This window comes from Bos javanicus, chromosome 25, assembly GCF_032452875.1.
Source record: "Bos javanicus breed banteng chromosome 25, ARS-OSU_banteng_1.0, whole genome shotgun sequence".
Classification (NCBI taxonomy): domain Eukaryota; kingdom Metazoa; phylum Chordata; class Mammalia; order Artiodactyla; family Bovidae; genus Bos; species Bos javanicus.
Window position 1 is genome coordinate 18,282,533 of NC_083892.1, and position 27,923 is coordinate 18,310,455.

A 27,923-nucleotide genomic window follows, 5' to 3' on the forward strand; every position below is an offset into this window, starting at 1 on the left:
AGGTCTCCTGCATTGACAGGCAGATTCTTTACCACTGAGCCACCAGGGAAACCATCATGATTAAAATGACTGACTTAATAGAAGATCTTAATAGATCTTCTACACCTTACAGATGTCCTGTGTGCACATTGTATGACTTTTTGAAGGAGGGGTGTGAAAACCTCCCAGTCTGCTTGTATATTTGATCATTCTTGTATTTCCGTCATTAACTGATTTATACAGTTTTTAGCACTGCCCATGGGGGTTCTCAAAGGAAATCCAGAAATGGGGGACAGGGAACCTGGATTCAAGAGGACAAGAAATCATAAGGTCGGAAAAGGTTCCAGAGGACCAGGGTGTAATGGCGCTTGAGGAGTCAGCAGAAAGGGGAGGGGCATTCTAAAACTGGGGTCGCGAGGGATGTCACTATGACGAATCAGAGGCTAAGGCAAGTGATTGGCTGAGAGAAAGTAGAAAGCATCTGTGTTGCTATGGCATCGTCCAAACAGGAGAAAACTAGGAGGAAGACGGAGCCCCGTTCGTCCCCTCCAACTGCTCCTGCGATTCCACTTTAGCTGTTTTTTGTTGCCTCCTGACCCGCTGACCTGCTGACCTGCTGGCCTACTGAGATGTCGGAACACTCCTTCCTCCCTTCTAGGACTTGGTTGACCCCCTGGTACTTTTTCCGGAGCCCCTTCTAATCCTCCCAGGAGACCACACCCCCTTCCTGCCACACCACCACCCCCCCATCCCTTCCCCAGCTCCAAATCCAACCACTCTTCTCCCCTCCCCATCCTACTTCTTAGCTGGCAACCTCGGAGCCCCTGGGAGGAGCAGCGTATGGGGATGGAGACACTGCTCTTCTGTCTCTTCCTACTCAGGTCTCCACTTTTCCCAAACATGCATGTAAGTAAACACGAAACACCAGTGGTTTCTTCCTTTTTATTGGGCTCTGTCATACTGAACTTAAGTAACTGCATGTTTCTTGGTGTCATCAATGGGAACTCAGTCCTTCGTGAAGACCAAGGTCCTCAGGGCAGGTTTCTTGACCAGCCTGAACCAGCTCTTGCCGCAGCTGTTCTCATCATTGTCCTGGCCCTGCCGCTGCTGCCTGAATCAAAACACAGCAGGCTTGACAGGATGAAACCTGAAATAGTAACTTTATTTGGTCAAAGAAGGAAGTGGAAATGTACTAAAAGCTGTTGAGTCGTATGTCAAAAATGAATGAATTGTATGATATATGAATTAGGTCTCAATAGTGTTATTTTTTTTTTTTTAAGTAAGGAACTCTTATTTATTAGAAGTCCTGGGCTCAAAATTAGACTGGCTCCTGGAAAGCTTGTCAAGATCCCTCTTCAAGCTACACAAGTTCAGGGTCCTCCCCTGTGGAGTGTGTTTTCCTGTAAGCACACCCTTCATATTTGTGAAGTTTGGCAGTCCTGCGAACTGTGGTGTTTAAGCTCTGGGTTGGTACTGGTCTGCTAAAGAGTGACATGCCATTTGTGCTCTGGGCTTTCTGGTTTGTTGACTTTTATCAACTTCTGAGGCATCCCTTTCATTGTGTTTTTGAATATTGCCTTCAGGGACTCTGTCCAGCCAGATTGATGGGAGCCCTGAGAGCCCAGTCAGTATGGCTACACCCTGCTGGGATGTTTGTAACAGGGAACTCCTTAGGAGTGACATAACCTGGAGGTGAATGAGTCATTGCCCTTTCTTTAATGAAGTGTCTATGTACAGAGTGCTGATTTACCCAAAACAGAAAGGTCCTTCAAGTCCTTAGAATTGTTCAAATATAAAGAAATGCCAGGTTCACCATACTATGAAAGTTTTCATCCCCATAAAAATGTTCTTCCACACACAGGAAAGTAAGATAAAAACTGAGAACACCCCAAAGAGATAAATTGATTTGTTCTCTTTGGCATGCACCAGATGTTGAAGGATCTGCAAAGGCCCAGTACCTGGGACAACCTTTGCATTGAGATAGAGTCATGCGACATGAATACCTCCACCTGTTTCTTTTGAGCCTACAAAGGAAGAAATGTCTAGATAATCTTTGTTGGAATTTTTTTTTTCCCTCAAAGGGATTGAGACTGTATTCTCATAGATTAGTGAAGTTCTCTTTTCCCTATCTCATCTTTGGGCACTCAGATAAAGCAACTTGTCTTGCATTTGCCACCTCCACTCTTGCTCATGGCCACTGACTCAGAGAACCTCAGTTTATTGACCCCACTGGATCAATTCCAGGTAGGAGTCAGCTATTGGTGTCAGCATTTAGGCAGTTGCCATACAGAACAAGAGTGCCCGCGCCTGATGTTTTACCAGTTACTGACCAGATGGTGTTGGTTTTTTTGTGCATTCGATCTGTGTGTTTAACCTTTGTCCTAAGAGCCCCTTTTATCTCTCACAGCGTCTACTCAAAGACAGTGTATGATTCCCAACAGCACACATTTTACTGACCTCAGTTGTGAGGGTTGATGATGAAAATGCTGTTCATTTCAGAAGCTACTTTCTAGAGTAGAGGGATTTTATTTTTACAAAACTGAAACTTGGTATGTAGATTAGTATGAATCACATTGAGTTTATTTCCTCCTAAAATACTTACATCGCTAGATTTTATAAGAAAATATGCTTTCTTCTTGTTTTTATTATTCAGAAACTTTGATTTTTTTATAATTTAATTTTCATGGTTGCTATTAATTGTTTAGGTGCAATGCTATGAAAAATGTAAGTGACTTCTTTTTATTGACTGTTTGGAATTGTATTTTTAGCTAAATTCAATTCTTATCATTTTAATCATAATATATGAAATGATTCTATTGTATAAATCATTATGTACTTCAGAAGTCTGACATTATGTGCTCTGGTTCAGAATCAAAGTGCACATGAAAAAAAAACCTCAATGTCTTTAGAAACTTGGGCTAAATGGAAATTTTTAATTAATTTTGGTTGAAAAAATAATCAGTTTTATTATAACAAGCTGCCGATCTTTCTCACTTATTTCAATATCTATAAATATTTCTCTGTTATTCTCATTTATATCTTTAACATACATTTTTCTTGTTATTTTCCCCATCCTTCTATACATTTTGGAGTTATTTTAGGAAACGTTCAGTAGGAGTTTTTCCAGGTACTTCATGAAGATACAGCAGAAGGCATAGGTTTCCCATCCACTCTGTTTGCATTCACTTATTTTTCAATTTTAAGATGTCTTCTACATTCATAGGTTAATGTCTGCTGACTGTTTTTAAAATACTTGCAATGTGTTTGTTAGCAAAATAAAATCTCTAACAGTTTGTGTATCGGACTTTTTTTCTACAGCTGAAGTGTGGTATAATTTATCTATGATAGCAAGCACCTCTTTAATGAGTACAGTCTGTTGATATTTGACATGTGTGTGCAGCAATGAAACCATTACTACATTAAGATTGTAAACACAACACTCCCAAAAGTTTCCTCCTGCTCCTTTAGAATCCTTCTGTCCCCTGTCTCCTCCATGAGGATATATAAGAGGGATGTAGGTACCTCCTGGAGATTGGTTTATGTTTTCTAAAGTTGATTCTTTGTGATGGATATACTGCGATTGTCTTCAAGTTTCCTCATCATCTCAAATATTATTTCAGCTGGTCCACATTCTGCTTGACCATTTCCATCTTGGGCCTGAGGCTTATGAAGTCCTTTGCAGGCTTACAACGATTACTGCCTCCTTGGGAATTTCTGAGTTTGTCATTTTCTTCTGGAGGACTATCCTTGCTGTGAGTATTACTAAAGTACCTTATAGATGTACTTTTAATCATCCATGATGGGAATGTTTATAGTCACAGACATTTTATTTGCATTCAGTTCTACAAATTTCCCTCCAAGCAGTGCTTTCACTGCATCCCACAAATTTTAATGTATTTATTTTCAGTTAGATTGACATATTTTCAAATTTCTGTTGAGATGTCCTCCTTGACCCATGTTTTCTTTAGAAGTATGTTGTTTAATTTCCATTTTTCATGTGATTTTCCAGTTATCTTTCTATTACTGATTTCTTACAGATCCATTGTGGTCTGAGAATATCCTTTCTATGCCATTACTTTCAATTTGTCAAGTGTTTTATGGCTCTGAATTATGGTCCTAGTGAATGCTCTGTATGAGTTTGAGAAGAATGTGTATTCTGCTGTCACTGGTTGAAGTCTTCTATAGATGTCGTTAGACCCAGCTGGTTGATAATGTTGTTCAGTTCAAGTGTATTCTTATTAGATTTTTATATTTTGGATCTGTCAATGACTGATAAAATGTTTTGATTTCTGACTATAATAATGAGTTCATCTATTTATCCTAGAAATTCTGTCAGTTTTTGACACTATTATTAATACATACATATGAAGAATTGTTATGTCTTCTTGCAGAATTGACCTCTTTACCATTAAAGTAATACCCTTCATTATCTCTCACAATTTTCTTTATTCCATAGTGTGCTTTGAAGGCTAATTTCAGTGTTTACGGAAGTCTGGGTTGATGATTCTTTCCTTTTAACACTTTTAATATATTTCGTTCCACTTTCTTCTTGATTACATGGTTCCTGAATAGAAGTCTGATGTATTTCTATCTTTGTCCTCTCTGGGTAAGGTGTTATTATTACTCCAATGCCCTCCACACCTGGCTTCTACGTAAGTTTTTCTTTCTCTTATATGTTATATAAATATATAAACAACATCTAAATATATATGTATATATTCATTCCTACTTGGAAATCTGTGAGCATCCTGTATCTGTGGCTCGGTGATTATCATTATTATCATTATTTTAGAATTTCTTGGTCATTATTGCTTCAAAAGTTTTTTTGCTTTTTCTACTGGTATTGCTATTATGTTTAGGTTAGATCCTTTGTAATTGTCCCACTGTCTTGAGTAATTTGTGCTTTATTATTATTTTCTTTGCATCTGTTTAAGTTTCTACTGACGTTTCTTTAAGTTCATTGATTCTTTCTCAGCTATGTTGAGTTTGTTAATAACCCATCAAACGTGTTCCTCATTTCTGTTAGTGTTCTTGATTCCTCCGTTTTCCTTTGGATCCTTTTTCCTCATCTACTCTTGCATATTGTCCACTTTTTACCATTGGATCCATTACCATGTTAATCACATAATCATGCAGATTTTATCCTCTAAGGTTTTAAATCCCCAGAGATAATGATCTGATTGTCTCTTCCATATTAAGTGTGATTCAAATATTTGCACTTTGAATTCAAACTGTGTGATTTCTTCTTTTAGTATGCCTTGTAAGGATTTGTTGTTAGCTCCATATTTTGCCCTGTTGTGGTGGAACTGAGGTATTATATATAGGCCTTTAATGTAAGATTTTATATTACCAGGCTAGAGGGTAGGCTGAGTTTAACATAGATGAGACAGGAAGGAGAGAGAGAGAGCATTGGAATTGGGCATTTCCCTTTGCCGATGTCACCTCGTCTTTGGGCCAAACCCCATTTAGACTCTAGTAAAATTGTTTCTCTTGAGGGCTTGGCTTCCTTTACTGAAGTATAGTTGATGTACACTATCATGTAAGTTTCGGAGAAGGCAATGGCAACCCACTCCAGTACTCTTGCCTGGAAAATCCCATGGGCGGAGGAGCCTGGTAGGCTGCAGTCCATGGGGTCGCTGAGAGTCGGACACGACTGAGCGACTTCACTTTCACTTTTCACTTTCATGCATTGGAGAAGGAAATGGCAACCCACTCCAGTGTTCTTGCCTGGAGAATCCCAGGGACGGGGAGCCTGGTGGGCTGCCGTCTACCGGGTCGCACAGAGTCGGACACGACTGAAGCGACTTAGCAGTAGCAGCAGCAGCAGCAAGTGTTCAGAATAGTGATTGACAATTTTTAAATGGTATACTCCTCCATTTATAAGTATTATTAAAATTATTAGAAAAGATCTTTAGTCAGTGCTTTTTATGTTTCTCCCCTGGCCACAGTGTACATCCTCCCTGTTGAAATTACTGTGTGCACACCACAAGGAGTGGGGAGTTCTATTTCACATCTTGGAGAACTGAGCATTTACATAATCATGCAGATTTCATCCTCTAAGGGAAATATTTCCATATGGATTTCTTGAAATGTATTTTGATTTTTCTAGAATAATGCAATCCTCTTTCATTTTGTTGCTCAAATAGTTCCAGCTTTGGACATTGGGATCGCTTTCAGGTGGTTCCCGTGTTCCATGAGAAATGCCATTGGTATTTTGATAAGGGATTGCATTGATTATATAGATTGCCTTGGGTAGTATGGTCATTTTAACAATATCAATTCTTCCAATCCATGGACACAGTGTACCTTTCTATGTCTTTGATTTCTTTCATCAGCCTCATAGGTTTCTGAGAACGGGGTTTTTTTAAACTCATAGGTTTCTGAACACAGATTTTTTTTTTTTTAATGCAAGTGTAAATGAGATTGTTTCCTTAATTTCTTTTTTTTATAGTTGATTGTTATTATATAGAAAACCAACAGATTTTTGTATATTAATTTTTCATGCTTCAAATTTACAAAATTTATTAATGAACTCATTGTTTTTGTGTGGCATCTTTAGGATTTTCTGTATACTGTATCATGTTATCTGCAAATAGTGACAGTTTTACTTCTTCTTTTCCAATTTGGATTGCTTTTTACTTTTTCTTCTCTCATTGCTGTTGCTGATTTCCAAAACTTTGTTGAATAAAAGTGAAGAGTAGATGACCTTGTCTTGTTCCTGATCTTAGAAGAAATTCTTTCAGTGTTTCACTATTGAATATGATGTTAGCTGTGGGTTTGTCATGGATGGACTTTATTATGCTGAGGTAGTTATGTATATGTATGTATGTGTGTGTGTGTATATATATGTATGTATATATATATATAAAATATGTGCTGAATTTTTCTCCATCTATTGATGTGATCATAGGGCTTTCATTCTTCAATTTGTGAATATGTTGTATTACATTGATTGATTTGTGGATATTGAACCATCCTTGCATCCCTGAAATCAGTCCCATATCTCAGAGTATGATCCTTTTAATATACTGCTGGATTTGGTTTGTGAATATGTTGTCGAGGATTTTTGCATGTTTGTTCTTCAGTAATACTGGCCTATAATTTCCTTTTTTGTTTGATATTTTGTCCATTTAAAAATAGAAAAGAATACAGTGTTTATTTTTAAATGACTATTTTTCCCTCTCTCATGTCAACAGCATGTGGAGATTTCCCCCCAATATTTACATATCTTTTAGGATTCCCGAAGATAAAACTGATGAAACATAGGGTATCCCCTAACACTGGGCAATCTGGCATTATTAAATTTCATGCCCTTGGCCACACAGAGCCCCCAGAACTTCATCCATTAGAGTATAGATTTCTCTCCCATGATGTTCTGTTCTGTAGAGAATTCTGACTTTGGGCCTCTGCTCCAGTAAATGATGATTACCTGTATCTGCAGGTCAGTTTCTCTAATTCTCTAGCAAGAATTTGCCTTGTGGCTTCAGTTCTCTGAGTGATCTACAAAGAGTTTTGGTGTTTTTCCAGTCTTTTGGCTTTTGTCTGGTTTGTGGATGAGTGACAATTTCCAAGTTCCTTACAAGTTGGACCAGAATCCAGGAGTCCAACTCTCCTCTTTATTTCCTTTTAGAGTATAAACTCTAACAGAAATTAGCTTTGAAATGAAAATGCTTTGCAAAATACTCTAATCTTTTTATTAAAGAACTCAGTGAGCCAAAGAACTATATTCTCAGTGGAAAAATGACCATCTGTAAAACGTTTTCTTCATGATGAAAACATAAATATCAAGTATTTGGTGACCCCATCCTTCTTTTCACATGCCCCTGCCTGGGGATTAGGTGACAAAGGACAGTAAAGCTCACTCCTGTGCAGTGTGTAAAGTTAATGATATTCTAATATCTTGGCAAGTCTTGGGGCTAGCCTCAGAAAGCTTTCAGTCTCAATCTGAATATTGCTTATGATTTTGAATGAGGAAATATGTTTTAAGGTGAAGAAAATGTATCTTTGCATAATATTAAGATGAAGCTCTGCCTGGATTTTCTTGAGCTAAAATTCCTCAGGTTATAACTCATATCTGGGAAGCACATTTCTCCTTTCTTGAAATGTTATTGTCCTTTCTTTTGTTGCTTGTGCTCTTCCTCTAGCCATCTCCCACTTTCTTTCCCATAGATTACCCTCTATTTTCATTGGTCTGGAAAATTCAAACCATGATATGTTTCAGTGTATATCAATTCGTCAAGCAGCCAACTCCCTGAAAGATTTCAGAAAAGCTTCTAGTGAGTTAAGAGGCATATCTCAGCAGAAAGATTTTGCCTTTTCCTTTTGGAAGCTTTTAAATAATCCTAGGTTCTGAACTGCAATGTACATATTGCATTTAAGAAAATAACAATGCTTTAGTATATTTATAACATTGTGTTATTAAAAATAAAAGATTATCAAAACAAAATACATTGCATTATCAAAATTAAATAGATAGGTGCTCATTTAGTAGAATATAAAAGATCTTTTATCCATTCTTATCTTCCCTGGTGGTTCAGAGGTTAAAGCATCTGCCTCCAATGTCAGAGACGTGGGTTCAATCCCTGGGTCGGGAAGATCCCCTGGAGAAGGAAATGGTAACCCACTCCAGTATTCTTGCCTGGAGAATCCCATGGATGGAGAAGCCTGGTGGGATACAGTCCACAGGGTCGCAAAGAGTCGGACACGACTGAGTGACTTCACTCACTTACTCACTGAAAAAGACCTTTTGGTCAAAAATAAGTTATTTACCATTGTGTTCCTTATCAGAAATTGTGTAGGAAGTAGCCCGACTTAAATAGTAAATTCTTTTTTGTTGTTATTTTTAATCATATGAATCATTATCACTATCAAAATGATTATTATAATTTTGGGGATTATTATTTTGATATTTTGTCAGGAACTATTGGCTGTTGCTGTTCAGTCACTCAGTCCTGTCCAACTCTTTGCAACCCCATGGACTGCAGCACACCAGGCTTCCCTGTCGTTCACCATCTCCCGGTTCTTGCTCAAACTCACGTCCATTGAGTGAGTGATGCCATCCAACCATCTTGTACTCTGTCACCCCCTTCTCCTCCAGCCTTCAATCTTTCCTAACATCAGGGTCTTTTCTAATGAGTTGACTCTTTGCATCAAGTGGCCAAATTACTGGAGCTATAGATTGTTAAAATAATATGTTTTGATATCAAATTTAATTTTGTTTCTTCCTTCCCTAGGTCAAGCCCCCAATATTTCAAGGTAAGAGTTTAAGCTTTAGACTCCTTTGTGATATTTTCTCAGTACTGGTGTTTGATGTTAGTTTTAATTCAGCTAGAAGTAAATACAGTGACTTTTTGTATTTGTCTAATTGACTTGTTTTTTAAGTATAATTTTTATTTTTAGTTTTTAATTAGAGGATATTACTTTATATTGTGATGGTTACTCTTGAAAAATTTCCTCCTCCTGGGTTGAAGTCTAATGCTATTGTAGAGGGAATTGCCATCCATTGAGATTTTAAAAAAAAAAGAATGAGGAAAAGATCACAAGAGTGGGGAGTGGGGAGAATAGGATGAATTTAACTTTGCATATAAATGGTTAGGAAGCAAGGGATGATGAGACTGAAGTTTGGAATGAGTACCTGTCATGACCCAGTTTTTGGTGAAAGGTGAAGATGATAAAACCATAGTGAAGAAGCTTCGGGTTTAAGGAAGAATGCAGATATTGCCAGGCATTGTGTGTCACAACAAAGGATGAAGCCAGGGGTTATGAGTCTGAAGTGGAGGAAAACATTCATGCCACTGGAGAATGAGTGGAAATGAACATGATGCAAAATAGGGATAATGAATTCTGTATGTGCTTTATAGATAGTGATGATTATGTGGGCTTATCTGTTGAGAGCAGGGTGGCTGCTGGCACTTGGTAGGCCCTCAAATGTTGGTGTTCATCACAATGAATGCAGCAATGGTGGCAGTAATAAGTGATCTCGGCATCTGAGCTTTCACCTTGGGCAAACAGAAGATAAGTTTGCACTGTGTGATCCGATGAGGGAATTAAATGTCTGTTGGAGGAGTCTGGAATTGCAGGCTGTATTCTTGAGCTTGATACATGTGAAAGTGAAAGTGTTAGTCACTCAGTCATGTCCAACTCTTAGCAACCCCATGGACTCTAACCCCCAGGCTTCTCTGTCCATAGGATTTTCCAGGCAAGAATACTGGAGTGGCTTGCCATTCCCTTCTCCAGGGAATCTTCCCAACCCAGGGATGGAACCTGGCTCTCCTGCATTGCAAGCAGATTCTTTACCGTCTGAGCCACCAGGGGCTTCATACATGTGTATACACCTGTGATTGGGTGCTTTATGCATTCTGTCTTCCCGAAAATTGATGTTAACATTATCTCCATCTTGGGAGGAAAATGCTATTTTTTAGGGACTATGTCCTCTAGCACCAAGTTAGTGAAGCCCACATTGTATGCAAGTGTGTTCAATTCCAAAGAGAAAGGCAATCTACAGGGCATCAGGAAGACATCGGAAGCCTTTCAAGAGCCTATCAGTCAACATTTCGAACTTGCCTTCTGTGGAACTGCACATAGGGCCTGGATGTGAGTTGAAGCTGGATGAAATAAGGAGTTTCTTTTTCTTATAGCAACATATATATTCACCTTAGTAATTGGAGGCAAGAATTTTAAGTTGACAGGATGTTTGCTTTTTTCTATACTCATCTTTGGTGATGACACAGCTAGCTGAAGTGACTGAATTTTCTGAGAATGGTACTTATAGATAGAGGAGAATTTAGAAGTCGATTTAATGTTTTTATTCATCTTTGAAAGTGTTTTACATAGGAATCTCATTGAAATAATGTTTCTTAGGTTTCAAATTCTGCTAGCTAAAATTTGCTTGTTTTAGACATGATAGTAAAGTTATATAAAGAGAAAAGAAAAAGATAATGTATGTCTGCTGCTTACACTGAGATAATTCAATTTTAACTGAGTTTTTCTACTAAATCTTAGTAATTGTTTTATCTCTCTTTAGTTAATTTGAAACAGATATCAGAGAAAATCAGTAATTTTGTGAAGGACAACAGACAACTTGCAGAAAATATAGCCAATATGGAACAGAAGGTATCATTTTGTTATTTTTTTATTTTTGTTATTTTGTTTATTTTGTTATTTATTTTGTTATTTTGTTATTTTTCATGATTTTACCTTCAGCTTCTTCCCCCTCTGAGAGTTCAGTTATTTTTCTTTGTTTTCTTTCATCCTACCATCCTATTTCTCATGTTCCATAAACAGTCCAGGTTCATAGCAAGCTCCATAGATGTAAAGCACTGTTTTCTGTATTTGTAGAAGGACTCACAATCAAAAGATAGGTTTGGCTGGCACAGTAATCCATATTTGTAACTCTGATTTCCTTTTGCACATATTTGCATAGATCAATGACTCAAAGAAACGTCTTTAAGAAACTAGGAGACAAAATAAGATGCTCTCTCATGAAGCACTAAAATTTAAGGTAAAAATCCTGTCTCTACCTGGGATTACATTCTGAAAACAGAAGAGTAATGAGTAATTATTACTGATTCAATTTGTTTTGTTAAAGGATAACATCAAAACAATTGAGATAACATCAAAACAATTGTTTTGAATAACATTCAAAACGACTGAATCTCTGAATGACCTCCTCCAAAGTTCTCGTGCTAGGTTGCAATCTGTGAGGGGTCAGAATGTCAAGACACCAAACTTGGTAAGAATTTGGCTGCTAAGTTTATCACAGTTAGACTTTTGAGGCTTTCTGTGCATTGGGTGAGTTGAGGGCTCCATCTCCTGTTACTATTCACCACCATAGATTGTGCGTGTTTGGGAGCTGAACCTCCTTCTGAACAATGATCTGGAATATCACATACTCATATCCCCATGACTTTTCCAGTTTCAGAGACTAGGAAGTTTTTTTTTTTTTAATTTTCTGAGTTTTCTCACTATTTGGCACTGCCTTCACATAGACAATCCCAGGAAATATATGAGAGGTGAAGGAAAATATCTAGCCAAGTTGTATGAGCCCTACCCTTCTTTCTGCTGAACAAAGAATTTTCAATGTGAATTTGGGAAAGTTTTCTTTCTTTTCCATCAAGAACACCCACTGATGAGCTGTTTGACATGGACAATTTTCCACCCTTGTCATCCAGTCATCTCTGTTGTTATTCAGTGAGCAAGATATTTTATGAAGCTATGAAATACTTGTGCCTTCATGGCTTTCTTTGTTCTGCATTTCTTTATGGGCTTGACATTTTTCCTGGGCCCACCCTGGATCTACTATCACATGAAACTTACGGATCACCCTGGGATATGCTTGTTTGATATTACCACTTTTCAGCATATCACTGAGTGTGTCCATTCAGTGATATACAGTCCATCTCAGTACATTTCTTGTTTCTATCCTATGTAGATACTGGAAAAAGAAAATTCTACAGAGGACATGAAAGATGCTATTTTAGCGAACACCTCAGGAATTTCAGAGGTAAACTACCTATATTTGCTGCAGGATTTCCATTGTATAAGTTAGCTTTTACAAAGAAAAGATTTTCACGTCTTAGAAGATTAAAATGATATTTGCTTGGAATTGTTTTTCTTGGGAATTAAGTCATTGATGAGAATGTTTTGCTTCAGTGTGAAAGTGCCTTTAATGAAGCTTGTGTCAGTGAAGTGGAAGTGACACCTGAAGAACTGCATGAACAGAATGTTCAGCTCAACACTGAGAAGAATCAGGTAACAAGTTTTACTCCCATAGACTGTTTAATTCAGAAAACTGAAAAATCGATACTTCCTTTTCAATTATTTTAAATTCTATATTGGAATATAGTTGACTTAAAATGTTGTATTAGTTCCAGATGTACAGCAAAATGATTTGGTTATACATATACATGTATCCTTTTTTCAGATTTTTTCCCATATAGGTTATTAGAGAACATTGAGTAGATTTCCTGGTGCTATGCAGTAGATCCTTGCTCATTATTTGAAATATAGTAGTGTGTATATATTTAATCTTAAATTCCTAATTAATCCCCCTACCATTCTTCTTTGGTAACCATAAGTTTGTTTTCTATGTCTGTGACTCTGTCTCTGGCTTATAAATAAGTTTATATGTATCATTCTTTTACATTCTACATATAAGTGATATATATATTTGTCTTTCTCTAACTTACCACATTTAGTATGATAATCTCTAGGTCCATTCATGTTGCTGCAAATGGCATGTTTTGCAAAAAGTTTTTACTTTCATTTTAAATTCAATGGATTCAAACAAAATAAACCACTCATTACACACAAATAAAGTTTCGATTCTGTATAGAAGATTAGTTTACCTAATTTCAATATAGTCATTAAAAGATAGTAAATAGAATCAACAGAGAAAAGTAATAGCAGATACATCACCAAATTGGACTGACCTACATCCAGACTTGAACGGCATTGGAAAGTCCTTTGTTAATATCAATTTGAAGTGTGAGTGTGCATGTTAAGCTGCTTCAGTCATGTCCGACTCTTTGAGATTCCATGGACTGTAGCCCACCAGGCTCCTCTGTCCAAAGGATTCTCAACCCGGGGATAGAACCCACATGTCTTCATCTCCCCTTGTGATTCAGCTGGTAAAGAATCTGCCTGCAGTGTGGGAGACCTGGCTGTAAAGGTTTGATCCCTGGGTTGGGAACATCCCTTGGAGAAGGGAAAGGCTACCCACTCCAGCATTCTGGCCTGGAGAATTCCATGGACTGGATAGTCCATGGGGTCACAAAGAGTCAGACACGACTGAGCAACTTTCACTCATTTACTGTTGGCAGGTGGGTTCTTTACCACTAGCGCCATCTGGGAAGCCCTACAATCTGAAGTCCCCACTGGGAAATGATCCTGGGAGGTGCTCTACCCCAAGAGTGAGACTTCAAATTGCAGTCTGGGGGGCTCCAGCTTATAATCCCAGGCAGCAAAACAATAACATCATCAGTTTGTATGCAAAAAGACAGCTCTGGTTTAACTTTTACAATGCTGTTTGTTTCTCCTTGTGAGTTGTAGGATTTCACTAGACCCTGTCAGTCCAATTCAGTTCAGTCACTCAGTCGTGTCAGATTCTTTGCAACCCCATGGACTGCAGCATGCCAGGCCTCCCTGTCCATCACCAACTCCCGGAGCTTGCTCAAACTCATGTCCATTGAGTCGGTGATCCCATCCAACCATCTCATCCTCTGTTGTCCCCTTCTCCTCATTCCTTCAATCTTTCCCAGCATCAGTGTCTTTTCTAATGAGTCAGTTCTTCACAACAGGTGGCCAGAGTATTGGAGCATCAGCTTCAACATCAGTCCTTCCAGTTAATTTTCAGGACTGATTTCCTTTAGAATTGACTGGTTTGATTTCCTTGCAGTCCAAGGAACTCTCAAGAGTCTTCTCCAACACCACAGTTCAAAGCATCAATTCTTCGGCACTCAGCTTTCTTTATTGTCCAACTCTCACATCCATATATGACTACTGGAAAAACCATAACTTTGACTAGACAGACCTTTGTTGGCAAAATAATGTCTCTGCTTTTTAATATGCTTTCTAGGTTTATTGTAGCTTTTCTTCCAAGGAGCAATCGTCTTTTAATTTCATGACTGCAGTCACCATCTGCAGTGATTCTGGAGACCAAGAAAATAAATTCCGTCACTGTTTCCATTATTTCCCCATATAGTTGCCAAAAAGTGATGGCACTGGATGTGTGATCTTTGATTTCTGAATGCTGAGTTTTAAGCCAGCTTTTTCACTTTCTTCTTTCACTTTCATCAAAAGGCTGTTTAGTTCCTCTTTGCTCTCTCCTCAGGTCTTCAAAAAATACCATTAATAATTTGAACAATTTGCATTGATTCTTGGGTGATATGGTCATTTTGACAATATTGATTCTTCCAATATGAAAACATGGTATAACTTTCCATTTGTTTCTGTCATCTTTGATTTCTTTCATCAGCATCTTACAGTTTTTGAAATTCGATTGTTTTGTCTCCTTCAGTTCAGTCAATTCAGTCGCTCAGTCATGGCCAACTCTTTTCGACCCCATGAATTGCAGCACGCCAGGCCTCCCTGTCTATCACCAACTCCCAGAATTCACCCAAACTCATGTCCATCAAGTCGGTGATGCCATCCAGCCATCTCATCCTCTGTCGTCCCCTTCTCATCCTGCCCCCAATCCCTCCCAGCATCAGATTCTTTTCCAATGAGTCAACTCTTCTCATGAGGTGGCCAAAGTACTGGAGTTTCAGTTTTAGCATCAGTTCTTCCAAAGAACACCCAGGACTGATCTCCTTTAGAATGGACTGGTTGGATTTCCTTGCAGTCCAAGGGACTCTCAAGAGTCTTCTCCAACACCACAGTTCAAAAGCATCAATTCTTTGGCACTCAGCCTTCTTCACAGTCCAACTTTCAAATCATACATGACCACTGGAAAAACCATAGCCTTGACTAGACAGACCTTTGTTGGCAAAGACACGTGTCTGCTTTTCAATATGCTATCTAGGTTGGTCATAACTTTCCTTCCAAGGAGTAAGCGTCTTTTAATTTCATGGCTGCAGTCACCATCTGCAGTGATTTTGGAGCCCCAAAAAATAAAGTCTAGCACCGTTTCCACTGTTTCCCCATCTACTTCCCATGAAGTGATGGGACCAGATGCCATGATCTTCGTTTTCTGAATGTTGAGCTCTAAGCCAACTTTTTCACTCTCCTCTTGCACTTTCATCAAGAGGCTTTTGAGTTCCTCTTCACTTTCTGCCATAAGGGTGGTGTCATCTACATATCTGAGGTTATTGATATTTCTCCCGGCAATCTTGATTCCAGCTTGTGCTTCTTCCAGCCCAGCGTTTCTCATGATGTACTTTACATAGAAGTTAAACAAGCAGGGTGACAATATACAGCCTTGACACACTCCTTTTCCTATTTGGAACCAGTCTGTTTTTCCATGTCCAGTTCTAACTGTTGCTTCCTGAGCTGCATATAGGTTTCTCAAGAGGCAGGTCAGGTGGTCTGGTATTCCCAACTCTTTCAGAATTTTCCACAGTTTATTGTGATCCACACAGTCAAAGGCTTTGGCATAGTCAATAAAGCAGAAATAGATGTTTTTCTGGAACTCTCTTGCCTTTTCAGTGATCCAGCAGATGTTTGCAATTTGATCTCTGGTTCCTCTGCCTTTCCTAAATCCAGCTTGAACATCTGGAAGTTCACGGTTCACGTATTGCTGAAGCCTGGCTTGGAGAATTTTGAGCGTTACTTTACTAGCATGTGAGATGAGTGAAATTGTGTGGTACTTTGAGCATTCTTTGGCATTGCTATGTTAAAGCTGGTTTGGTGGTTAGGGCTAGGGTTAGCATTAGTTAGTTTGATTAATATGTGTCTCTGTGTATTCCTCCTTGAGTTTACCCTCTGTGCTACTCCCTGAACTTCCTGAATGTGGCTGACTGTTTGCTTTCCCATGTTAGGAAAGTTTTCAGCTATTATCTGTTCAAGTATTTTCTCAGGCTCTTTCTCTCTCTGTTCTCTCTCTCCCCCATAATGCAAATGTTGGTACATTTAGTGTTGTCCCAGAGGTCTCTTAGACTGTGTTCATTTCTTTTCTTTTTTGCCCTTTTAATCTGTTTCATGGCAGTAATTTCCAACATTCTGTCTTCCAGCTGCTTACTTGTACTCTACTGCATCATTTATTCTGCTATTGATTCCTTCTACTGTATTTTTCATTTCAGTTATTGTATCCTCCAGCACTGTTTTCTGTTCTTTGTTTCTTTTAGCTCTTTGTTAAACATTTCTTGTATCTTCTAGGTCTGTGCTTCCATTATTTTTCTGAGATCTTAGATCATGTTTCCTATCATTACTCTGAATTCTTTTTTGGGTAGATTGCCCACTTCCACTTCACTTAGTTGTTCATCTGTGGTTTTAACTTATTCCTTTGGAACATATACTTCTGCTGTCTCATTTTGTCATCTGACATTTTGTGTTTGTGGTCTTTTTTCCATAGGGTGCAGGCTTGTACTTCCTCTTGCTTCTTCTTGCAGGAATCTGCCTTCTGCTGGGTGAGGTTGGTCTAGAGGTTTGTGCGGGCCTCATGGTGGAAGCGCCTTGTGCCAATCCACTGGTGGGTGGAGCTGGGTCTTGTTCCTTTGGCATGCAGTGCCAAGGTAAGGAGTATGTTTAGAGATAGCTCTGGGCTCAGAAAGGTTTTAGGCAGCCTGCCTGTTGATGACTGGGGCTGTGTTCCTATCCTGCTGGTTGTTTGGCCTGAGGCATCCCAACACTGGAGCCTACAGTGTCTTGAGTGGGGCCAGGTCTGGGTAACAAAAGGGCAGCCTCCAAGAGAGCTGATGTCAGTGAGTATTTCACAGTACTTCCATCACCAGTGTCCCTGTCCCCCTAGTGAGCCACAGCTGCCTCTACCTCCTGGAGCCCCCTCCAAGACCAGCAGGTAGGTCTGGCCCAGGCTTCTATGAAGTCATTGCTTCTTCCCTGGGTCCTATTGCTCATGAGACCTTGATTGCACCTTCCAAGTGTGGAGTGTCTCTTTCCCCTAGTCCTGTGGCATTTCTGTGATCAAGCCTCACTGACATTCTAAGCCAAATGCTCCAGGGGTTCCTCATCCCAGTGACAGATCCTCAGGCTGGGGAAACTGACATGGGTCTCAGAACTGTCACTGCTATGGGAAAACATCTGTGATATAATTATTTTCCAGATTGAGGGTCACCCACCCCAGTGGCTCAGCTGGTAAAGAATCCGCCTGCCAGTGCAGGAGACACAAGAGAGGCAGGTTCAATCCCTGGGTCAGGAAGATCCCCTGGAGAAGGAAACAGCAACCCACTCCTGTCTTCTTGCCTGGAAAATTCCATGGACAGAGGGGCTTGGTGGGCTACCATCCATGGAGTTGCAAAGAGTCGGACATGAATGAGCATGCATGCAGGCAGGCAGGCATCCGGCGGGTATGGGACTTGGTTATTTTGCAGTTGCAGCCTTGATCCTGTCTTCTTGTGGCTTCTTCTTTGTCTTTGAATGTAGATTTCCTTTTTTTTTTTTTTTTTTTTTGCTAGGTTCCAGTCATTTTTGTCTATGGTTATTCAGCAATTAGTTTTGATTCTGATGTTTTTGTGAGAGGAGGTGACATCAAGGTCCTTGTCCTCTGCCATCTTACTTCCATACCTTCCTTACCAATTTTTGATTATGCTGTAATGCACATAAATCAAATGAACCATGTTAACCCTTTTAAGTGCACAACCCTCCTGTGTTAAGTATACTCATATTGTTGTGGATCAGTACTTCTTGAGTGTTTTGTTTTTTTTTTCATGTCTGTTTAAAGTTACAAGATGCCAGTGCTGAACTTGAGAATTTAGAGCTGAGAGCCTTGAGGAACAAAAACTGCCAACTTGTAGGTACGTTGTTTGTTGGGAGGAAGGCCCCACATAATGGAAATAAGTTTGCTGGGGGAAGGCGCAGAATTCTTCTTGCCTTCAGGGTTCTTCCTCACTTTTATCCCCACCCCAAACAACTTCTCACCCAAAGAAAATGCCTTCCTTACAGAAGATAAAAAGAACCTGAAAGACATCTGTGATACACTGAGGTCTGTGAAAGCAGAGAAGGAAGTGGAATTAAAAATGCTGAAGAGAAAGGAAGCCTTCCTTGTTGAATTCTATGAACAAAGAAAAATGGCTGCAGAAGAGTAAGATGTTCATATGTTCCAAATACTGTTGTATAAATGAATGTGTTAACCGATGTAGATAATCATATTTCTTTTAGAATAGGTTCCAGGGTATTTCTGCCAAATTCATCCAACACATTCATCCTACCTTGATTTCCATAATCCACATTTTTCTTTCTGTTCTAAGTGATCATCACACATTCTTTCTTATAGTTTTTTTGGGTAGTAGAGGCATTGTCCCAGTATCAGTTAAATTAATACCTGGATCCCCTCTGGTTCCATTTACACTGTCCTTTAAGTTTCAGTCCCAGCACATTGTCTGGTTCTCCCAGCCCTCTGTCAAGTCACACTTTATTCTGCACTCAATAGCTTACCATACAACCACTACATTACAGCAAGTCTAAAGCATTTGCTTAAAGATTGCCTGGGAGGCCAGACAGAAATACAGGTACGTTTTTCTCCTTAGTGTTTTTATCCTTGTTTCTAGAATTTTTGAATTTTGCATATGATCCCATAGAAAAATATCAGATTGAAACCATTTGAACTGGAACCATGAACAAAATAATCTGATAAAAAACAGCAATGGCTTTGTTAAGCCATTGACCTTCACTGTTCTCAATATCAATGACTCAGTCTTGTGCAAGTAGGTTAATACCCTGGAGCTATTAGTTTTCCATCTGAAATCTGTCTCCTAGAGATGACACCCTGACTGTGTGACGGTCCACATCATTTTAACACAGCACTAAGATTTGCTTTTTCTTCTTGGATCTTTTTTTTTTGGCGGGGGGGAGGATTTTTTTTATTTTTTCCTTAGAAAAAGAGGTAGGGATTCCACTCCTGAACCATAGAAATTCTGGATAGTTATTGGAGAGTGTTAATGAAGCCATATCATGGAAGACTCTCTTTGGCTGATTGTCTGCATCCATACACAGCCTGGATGAAGAATCAGGGCTCCCCATGGAGGCATAAAACTAATTATGATCCCCTGCTTCATCATAATGTGTTTACTTGGGATGAGTTGGTCAGGCATCATTTTCCACATTGACACAAATTGAGTCTTTACCATCTCAAATGCAAGACTGACCCTGGGAGGGCACCAAGTAGGTTATTTATGAGACTTTATGATGAATGAATAGGAGTAAAGAACTGTAAAGAGAAAACTTAGACTGCAGAGAGACTTGCTAGGAGGTCAAAATTTGGTTTTACTTTAATCCTCCATGGGGGACTTCAGTTCATTCATCGGATTGTGTTGTCAATCTACACACAGATGGGGTGGTGGCGAGGAACATTTGAAGCTAGACCTTCAGAATTCTGGGAGATAAGGAAGTCCGAATTTCACACTGGCTACTGGGCAATGTATATATCTTTTTCCATCTTAGGAAACTGAAAAAGAAACAATGTGAGTGGATGGAAAAGGAGAATCAGCTGTCAGCTGCAGAGGGAAATTTGAAATTAGTTTCAGCAGAAGCACACAATTACAAGTAAGGTTAAATACTAAATACCAGTGGTTCATGAAATTACTTTTGAGTTTTTGATTTTAACTTTTGTACAATGTTTGGCACCAATTAGCCCAAAAGTTCAGAAGAAATATACATAGAGAATGTATGGGAAAAGATAAGTATTACAAAGAACAAACCATTTAAGTCACTAAAAATATACTGATCCCCAAAGCTGGCCAGACTGTATGGAAACTTAGTTGAAGTTACTTGAGAATGCACCTTGTTTTAGGAAGAACTGCGTCCACTAATACAGTAGTGTCACTAAGGGACCTAGTTTTGGCAACCCTGGAAATTATGGTAAGAATATAAGTAAAAAGAGAATCAAAGCTTTATGATCAGTCACTCATCACACAATAATGAGAGAAATTTTGGAAATGTATGGGAATTATATCAACTCAGAAGCCTGTAGGCATTATCTAAAATAATAAATAAGCGAAGGATGTTAATGGTAGATTTGTTCTTACTGACACTTTCTAATCATGTGAAAAGTGCTTTATATGTATTCCTAAATTATATTTGGAGATAGAGATGAGGATAACGGGGACTTGGGCAAGTATTAAAATCATGCTCAGTGTTAAGCTTTATGTGATGAAAGCAATTGTATTATAACTCACAGGCAACAGATTGAACAAATGCAAGAAGAACTGCAGCAGGAGGAGGTCAGCTTCAGACACCAGGTGACCCGCCTCCACCCAAGTTACTGAGCACCTCAGGCGCTGAAGAGGGGTCCTTAGATTCCCAATCCTGGGGAGTTTATTCATGTGTTGCCTTTTTCAGATTTCTCTTCTTGAGAAGAAGGCTCAGGACAACTGGGTAATTTTTTTTTTTTCTTTCTCTCCTTCGTGTTGTCATTCCCACAACTGAACTTGGGTGTGCTTTTCCTCCCACAGATCAAGGGTCGGATTTTGGAGAGAGAGATGGCAGAGCAGAGCAGGGAAGCCGCCTACTTGAGACACAAGTATGGGATTTCCTGTACAGTTTTTAAGGGTGTCTTTGAGGTATTAGGGCTAAGACATTAGTGTCTAGTCAAGGACTGGTGTTGGAATTCTCACTGAAGTCCATTCTTTTTCTATATTCAAGACTGGCAATAATTGAAAAACAGGGGCTGCAAGAGAAATACGGGATGCCGAAACCCAGGTGCTGGGAAGACCTGAGACATAGAAACTCCCAGGGAGAGGTAGGGAGCACATTGTGAAGTGCAACAACTTAACTCCTGCTGCAAAACCGCACCATGTCATTCTTTCTCCTGTGAATGATGATCGTGTTGCCTGGGAACAATAACCAGTGCTTACTGAAGACAAGAAGTTGTCTCAAGGAGTGACAGAAGATGTTTTCCTCAGATTCCTCAGTCAGAATGACTTTCTCAGCCTGTGCCCTGTGATTGGTGGAGCTAAGGCCCCACCACTTACTGGGGACCTTCCCCATCCCCTTAGCCCCCAACCTTGGTTCCTCTAACTAAAGAGAGAGCCTGGAGGGCAAGTGGGTCCAAGCTTGCTTCCCCACCTTGAAAATATAGGAGAGAATTTATTCTTTTTATTAGCAAAATAGGCATTCATTTACTGTTTTTGGATGTTCCTTTATTCTATTTGTTTTATTATTTTACAATGGGTTAGGTAGTCCACTCAATTTCCATTAAATTTCTATGTAATTTTGCTCCTCTAACATCATCGCCATGACCTGACACTTTCACTGATGAATCTCCACAGCTTTCCTTTTCTCATTACTATAAAATTAGTCTATTTCCCTTTATGAATATTTATATAATACCTGGTCACATACAGAAGACAACTTATACAGAGACAGGAAAATTGAAAAATCCCCCTGTGGCCCAAAAAAAGAACTTCTGTTCTTCATGGTGAGGGTTTGTTGATATTCTGCCTATCCAAGGATATTCTCATTTCAGTTTCTAATCTGAGATTAAATTGGGATTTCCTCAACCGTTTTGGGAAACGGTTGCTTCAATGTTGATTTCCAGCTAGTTGAGACCATCCACAGTTGGTTGATTAGTTTTGAAAATACATGAATTCTGGCCCTGTGGTCTTCCTCAAAAGTCAGGGTCTTGCTCGCCTCCTGGGGATCACTTGAGGCATGGGGGAAACCCTTGACCTCTGGTAATGGACCTGAGAGTGGGAAAGAGTGTAAGGTGGTGGAAGAAGGTATGTAGGATTGTTTTTCTTTCTCAGAATCTGTAAAAATTTGAATAAACCTCCAATCACTTCTCCTTTATCAGATACAGGACCTGGCATGGCTCCCATGAGAAACAGCAATTCTTTCCCTACTAAGGATGTACAAAGGGCCAGGTAAATGCTGTGGTCATTTATGGTTGCAACTATTTCTGGAAACTTCTTTTTATACAACACCCTTTCTTCATCTCTAGATTGTGTGGTTGATTGTGCTATATCTACCATGTCATTTTTACTTGGGAAAGCAAACTCCTCCCCAGGAATCTATAGGCTTCTCTGTTTTCAGCTAGTCACATTTGGTATCACTCCCAGAACCGGCATAAGCATGGGTTGACAGTGGTCTGTCATGAGGTCAGGGGCACTGGCAGCAGCATTCCTAAGAAGCATGGCATGTTGGCATAAGTCCTCCTAGAGTAGGTTGCCATTAGGCTTACCACAGAGACTATAGCCCTTCCTTAGAGACTACAGACCATAGGACTGGGCTGCCTCAGGCCAAACCATAGACGGAGAGAGCACAACCCCACCCATCAGCAGAAAATTAGTTAAAGATTTACTAGCATGGCCCTGCCAACCAGAGCAAGATTCCGTTTTCCCCACAGAGTCCTGCCCATCAGGAAGCTTGCACAAGTCTCTTATCCACAACCATCAGAGAGCAGACAGAATGAAAACCACAATCACAGAAAACTAACCAAAATGATCAAATAGATCACAGCCTTGCATAACTCAGTGAAACTATGAACCATGCTGTGGAGGCCCATCCAAGACTGATGGGTCATAGTGGAGTTCTGACAAAACATGGTCCACTGGAGAAGGCAATGGCAAACCACTTCAGCACTCTTGCCTTGGGAAACCCATAAACAGTATAAAAAGGCAAAAATATGTGACAGTGAAAGATGAACTCCCCGGGCAGGTAGTTGCCCAATATGCTACTGGAGAAGAGTGGAGAAATAGCTCCAGAAGGAATGAAGAGGCTGAGCCAAAGCAGAGACAACACCCAGATGGGCATGTGAAAACTGGATGAAACTCACCCAGTCTGGTGGTGAAAGGCCAAACTAGAGATAAGGAGCACAACCCTACCCATCAGCAGAAAATTGGATTAAAGATTTACTGAGTGTGGCCCAGTGGGCCCTGGAATCACTGCAGATGGTGAATGCAGCCGTGAAATTAAAATGCCTGCTCCTTGGAAGAAAAGACAAATCTAAACAGAGTGTTAAAAAGCAGAGAGATTACTTTGCCAAGAAGGGCCCGTATAGTCAAAGTATTATTTTTCTAGTAGTCATGTACTAGATGTGAAAGTTGGACATAAAGGAGGCTGATTGTCAAAGAATTGATGCTTTTGAACTGTGGTGCTAAGAGAAGATTTTGAGAGTCCCTTGGACAGGAGAAATCAAACCAGTCAATCCTAAAGGAACTCAACCCTGAGTATTCATTGGAAGGACTGAGGCTGAAGATGAAGCTCCAGTACTTTGGCCACCTGATGTGAAGAGTCAACTCATTGGAAAAGACCCTGATGGTGGGAAAGATTGAGGGTGGGAGGGGAAGGGGGTGACAGAGGATGAGATGGTTGGATGGCAATATTGACTCAATAGACATGAGTTTGAGCAAATTCCGGGGGGTAGTGTAGGACAGGGAAGCATGGCGTGCTGCAGTCCATGGTGTCCTAAGGTGTCAGACACAACTGAATGACTCAACAACAACCAGAACCATAAGTGCTTAGAGGCTGAGGCCTGCCCAACTTTCTACTGTGTGTTCCTGAGGCCTGCCCACTGTGTGTTCCTGGAAATAATGTGAGGAGGATGACAGATAGCTCCATACTTAAGTCTCCTGGCACAGTTGACTCCCTCCTGATCTCCTGTATTTGGGAATGTTACTAGATTACTGAAACGTGATATTACTATTATTTTGTACCTTTGTGTGTTCTGTGAAAATTTAATGTGCTTCACTTCAGTTCAGTCGCTCAGTCGTGTCCGACTCTTTACAACCACATGAATCACAGCACTCCAGGCCTCCCTGTCCATCACCAATTCCCGGAGTTTACCCAAACCCATGTCCATCAAGTCGATGATGCCATCCAGCCATCTCATCCTCTGTCATCCCCTTCTCCTCCTGCCCGCAATCCTTCCCAGCATTAGGGTCTTTTCCAATGAGTCAACTCTTCGCATGAGGTGGCCAAAGTACTGGAATTTCAGCTTCAACATCAGTCCTTCCAATGAACACCCAGGACTGATCTCCTTTAGGATGGACTGGTTGGATCTCCTTGCAGTCCAAGGAACTCTCAAGAGTCTTCTCCAACACCACAGTTCAAAAGCATCAATTCTTCAGCACTCAGCTTTCTTCACCGTCCAGCTTTCACATCCATACATGACCACTGGAAAAACCATAGCCTTGACTAGATGGACCTTTGTTGGCAAAGTAATGTCCCTGCTGTTTAATATGCTGTCTAGGTTGGTCATAACTTGCTTGGGTAATATAAATTTCGTAATTCATTGCTACCCCATCTCTGTTGGAAAATATGCTAAACAGAATCATTCTAGTGACAACTAGATTTAAAAATCTCAATTTTCAGAAATATTATATTTTTAGTGGAACATGTACACTAAACAGAGTAGTGAAGGTCAATAATAACCTGCTGGGGTGATTTCCAACAAGTCCTTACATTGTGTGCATGTGAGCAGGTTGTATTGTGCCCTTTAAGCTGTTACAGCTGACACCTCTCTCATCTTACATCACAGGATTTATATACCGGAAATCAAAACACATTTGACTTAGTTCTGTTATTTAGAGTGCTCAACTCTTTTTTTTCCATAGTACGCATTTCCCATAGGGTAGTTAAAGTTCAGAATTTCCTGTGTATTAAGATAAATGAAACTGGGCCTGTCTGTTTATCAGTTTAGGATTCCCTGAAATCTTAAAACAGATGCACGGCTCCCCTGCAGGACTCCAGGAATCCCCATCTCCCTAGACATCTTTGTGCCCATGGGCAGCGCGTCCAAGGAGATTAGGTCTCCTTTGTCATTAAGAAAACACAGAGGATGTGGGCGTGATCTTGCAGGCAGAGCTTTTCCTAGGAGTAGCTATGATTCCATGTGCAGAGAATGGGCTTTTCATTTCCTTTCATTCCCTCTCTTTTTAGTGTACAAAGAACAAGTTTCTTTGGTGGTAGTGAAGGAGTGGTGGAGGGTTCTTCTGCACATGGAGGCCTTCCTGTCAGGAATATGCTACTTTAGACCTTTGGTATTTCCTCTGTTAATCCTCTGAGCTAGGACCCTTGACGTTATACATTTACAGATGCAGGCATTAGCATGTGTTAACAGTGTTTTATACCCTTTTAACCAGTGCTGTGGGCAGGACCTAGAAAGATGTGTGGAGTTCTCTGGCATTAGGCTGCTCTCTTGGAATCTGGAAGAGAGGAGGGTACGAGGTGCTGGGACCTGCTTCATTGGGTTTCAGCTTTTGTTGATATTGGGGCTTTTGTCTGTCATATCAGCATATTTTAAACTTCTGTTCTACAGGTCAGTATGGATGCAAGAGGGCGCTTTCCTTTCCCATGACCACCCTGCATGCCCTACCCCATGGGCTGCCCTTTATCACCACTCAAGGGCTGTGGGCCTCTTCCACCTCCTCCACCCTGGCTTCCTCTGGGACCCCACCCAATGCCTCCACATCTTTAAGATGGTAAGATGATCTGAAGAGTATGCTAATTTGTGAAGCATGTTCATTTATTTTTCTTTTGAGTTTTTAGTGGCAATGCAGATATGTATACTGATGGCTTTGTAATGCAAAGACAAACCTGACTGAGGTCATTGTGACATTTATTCCTCAAGTTTCTCAGGACATGCATATGATGGACTGGTCTTCACATGTACTGATGGGCTGGTCACCCAAACTGAGCTGGGCATCAGGTGTTCCTTGTAGAGAAGAAAAGAGGCTTTTTAGAGAATGAGAGAAATACCAGTTTTGCAGATTCGCCTCATACAGAAACCACTTGTTGGGTTCTGTGAAACGTAAGACACATGCCTAATTTCAAGAATTAAAATATCCCCTGAGAGAAACAGAAGAGAGAGATAAATGATACATAAGTGACCCAGAACTTGTGATCATCGTAACAGAAGCACCAGTTCAAGGCCCTAGAGTGCAAAAGAGGAATCTGTGAGTCACACAGGAATACATAGGATGTTTTAGAAGAAAAAGTAAAAAGTGAGGTGCTGTCACTTAGATGGAACTGGAAGGCTGTTCCCAGCAGGGCAAACAGTTTGGGCAGGAACTCTGAAGGCAGTAAGATGTGCACATGGGGCTGCTATGTGCTGAAATGACACAGTGCTGGCGATGCATTATCCCCTTTAGACGCCATTGTTGCCGTAAAGCCCTTAGATAATGTCTCATTCGGATTATTGTTTTCATTGCATTTCTGAAAGTTCTGGTTATGGGTGAAAGAAGGCTCTGGATAAACAGGGATGTTTAACTTGGTTCTTTCAGAATATTTTGTGGGGCTGAAGTTTGTTTTTTTTTTTCTTTGGTCCAATGATTTGAAAATGCAGTCAGGATCTAGATGAGCTGAATAGCTGCCTTGGCCTTCAGCATAAGGCAGGTTCTTCCCAGGGAATTCAAGGTTGATCCAGGGCCACTCCTGCAGGACCCCTGTCACCACATCCTTGCATCCTCTAGTCTCCACCCCTGACTGTCAGCTTTGCATCTCCCGCATTTTCCTCACAGTATATTGTACATGATTCTTTGCTTGTATACCTGTTGTTCAGTCCCTAATACTCAGTGGGACCTAGACAGAGTGTGAGCTTTTTATCATTAAAACAGGGATAATATTGATTTCTGATGTCATCGTGAGAAAGATGAGATCAAGTACATATAGAATTTTGCAGACTGGCTGAGACGTGTTTGTCGCTCACTGCTCTTGTAGTTTAAAAGAAAATGTCTACACACAGAATCATCAAAGATATTCTGGAAAATACATTAAATTAACCTAAGGATATACGCCCTGAGGCCTAGAGCTTAGTAATCTGTGCTTTAAAAGACAAGGCAAAGACACTCTTTCCCCTGTAAAAATTCATGTCCTACTAGTTAAAAAAGAAAGTAAGAGAGTGTGTACATTCAGAGATCTGATAAGAATTGTTTTCATTATGTATAGAGTCATAGATGCAACCACACAGTAAAGTGTTCATCAGGGATCACAGATGTGTTAGAGAAGGCAAAATGCGTGTAGGGAAAATTCAGATTACATTGAAATAAATCAGAATGTCTTTCCCTTACAGGAGAACCAGTTTAAATTTGAAGAGGATTTTGAGCCATGACAAGCAGATTATGGTAATTGTATATTTAAAGAAGGTGTCAGGTCTATATTCTGGCCCAAATGTTTCCCTGCCCCTTCCACTACTGTCTCTCCCATTGTCAGCCCTAATAAACCTTCCACAGTTCTATCTCTGTGTCAGTGTCTGCTTCCTGGAGGACCAAGAGTCACACCCATTGTGTACACAGGGTGTGATTCATTGACACCCAGGTCACAGACAGGCAGGACCTACAGCAATGGGGCAGAAGCAGGGGCATCCGTGGATGTGGTGTTGAGTGCAGGGGGGCCCA

General features: G+C 40.1%; 1 protein-coding gene across 4 annotated transcripts; it reads left to right on the forward strand.

Annotated features, from left to right (window-relative positions):
• Positions 1–567: 567 nt before the first annotated feature.
• LOC133238344 (transport and Golgi organization protein 1 homolog) lies at positions 568–27,763 on the forward strand. 4 transcript variants are annotated; one of them, XM_061401322.1, is made up of 15 exons: positions 568–655; positions 786–885; positions 3,600–3,731; positions 9,213–9,234; positions 11,003–11,091; positions 12,410–12,481; positions 12,631–12,729; positions 18,314–18,386; positions 18,517–18,673; positions 20,032–20,133; positions 20,768–20,828; positions 20,929–20,964; positions 21,042–21,109; positions 25,847–26,009; positions 27,599–27,763. In XM_061401322.1, the coding sequence occupies exons 1-15, from the start codon at positions 609–611 to the stop codon at positions 27,635–27,637; spliced, it is 1,260 nt and encodes a 419-aa protein (XP_061257306.1). In that variant the 5' UTR covers positions 568–608; the 3' UTR covers positions 27,638–27,763. The 4 variants fall into 4 exon arrangements, with proteins under 4 accessions (XP_061257306.1, XP_061257307.1, XP_061257309.1 ...); XM_061401323.1 differs by having other exon boundaries at positions 18,535–18,673; XM_061401325.1 differs by lacking the exon at positions 3,600–3,731.
• The last annotated feature ends 160 nt before the right edge of the window (positions 27,764–27,923 follow it).

Bases quoted from the DNA above. Each gene is read 5' to 3' on its own strand.
- LOC133238344 (XM_061401322.1), top strand. From the start codon at position 609: ATGTCGGAACACTCCTTCCTCCCTTCTAGGACTTGGTTGACCCCCTG. The intron at 886-3,599 runs GTAAGTAAACAC...ATATTATTTCAG, and splicing joins CACTTTTCCCAAACATGCAT to CTGGTCCACATTCTGCTTGA. The intron at 12,482-12,630 runs GTAAACTACCTA...GTTTTGCTTCAG, and splicing joins ACACCTCAGGAATTTCAGAG to TGTGAAAGTGCCTTTAATGA.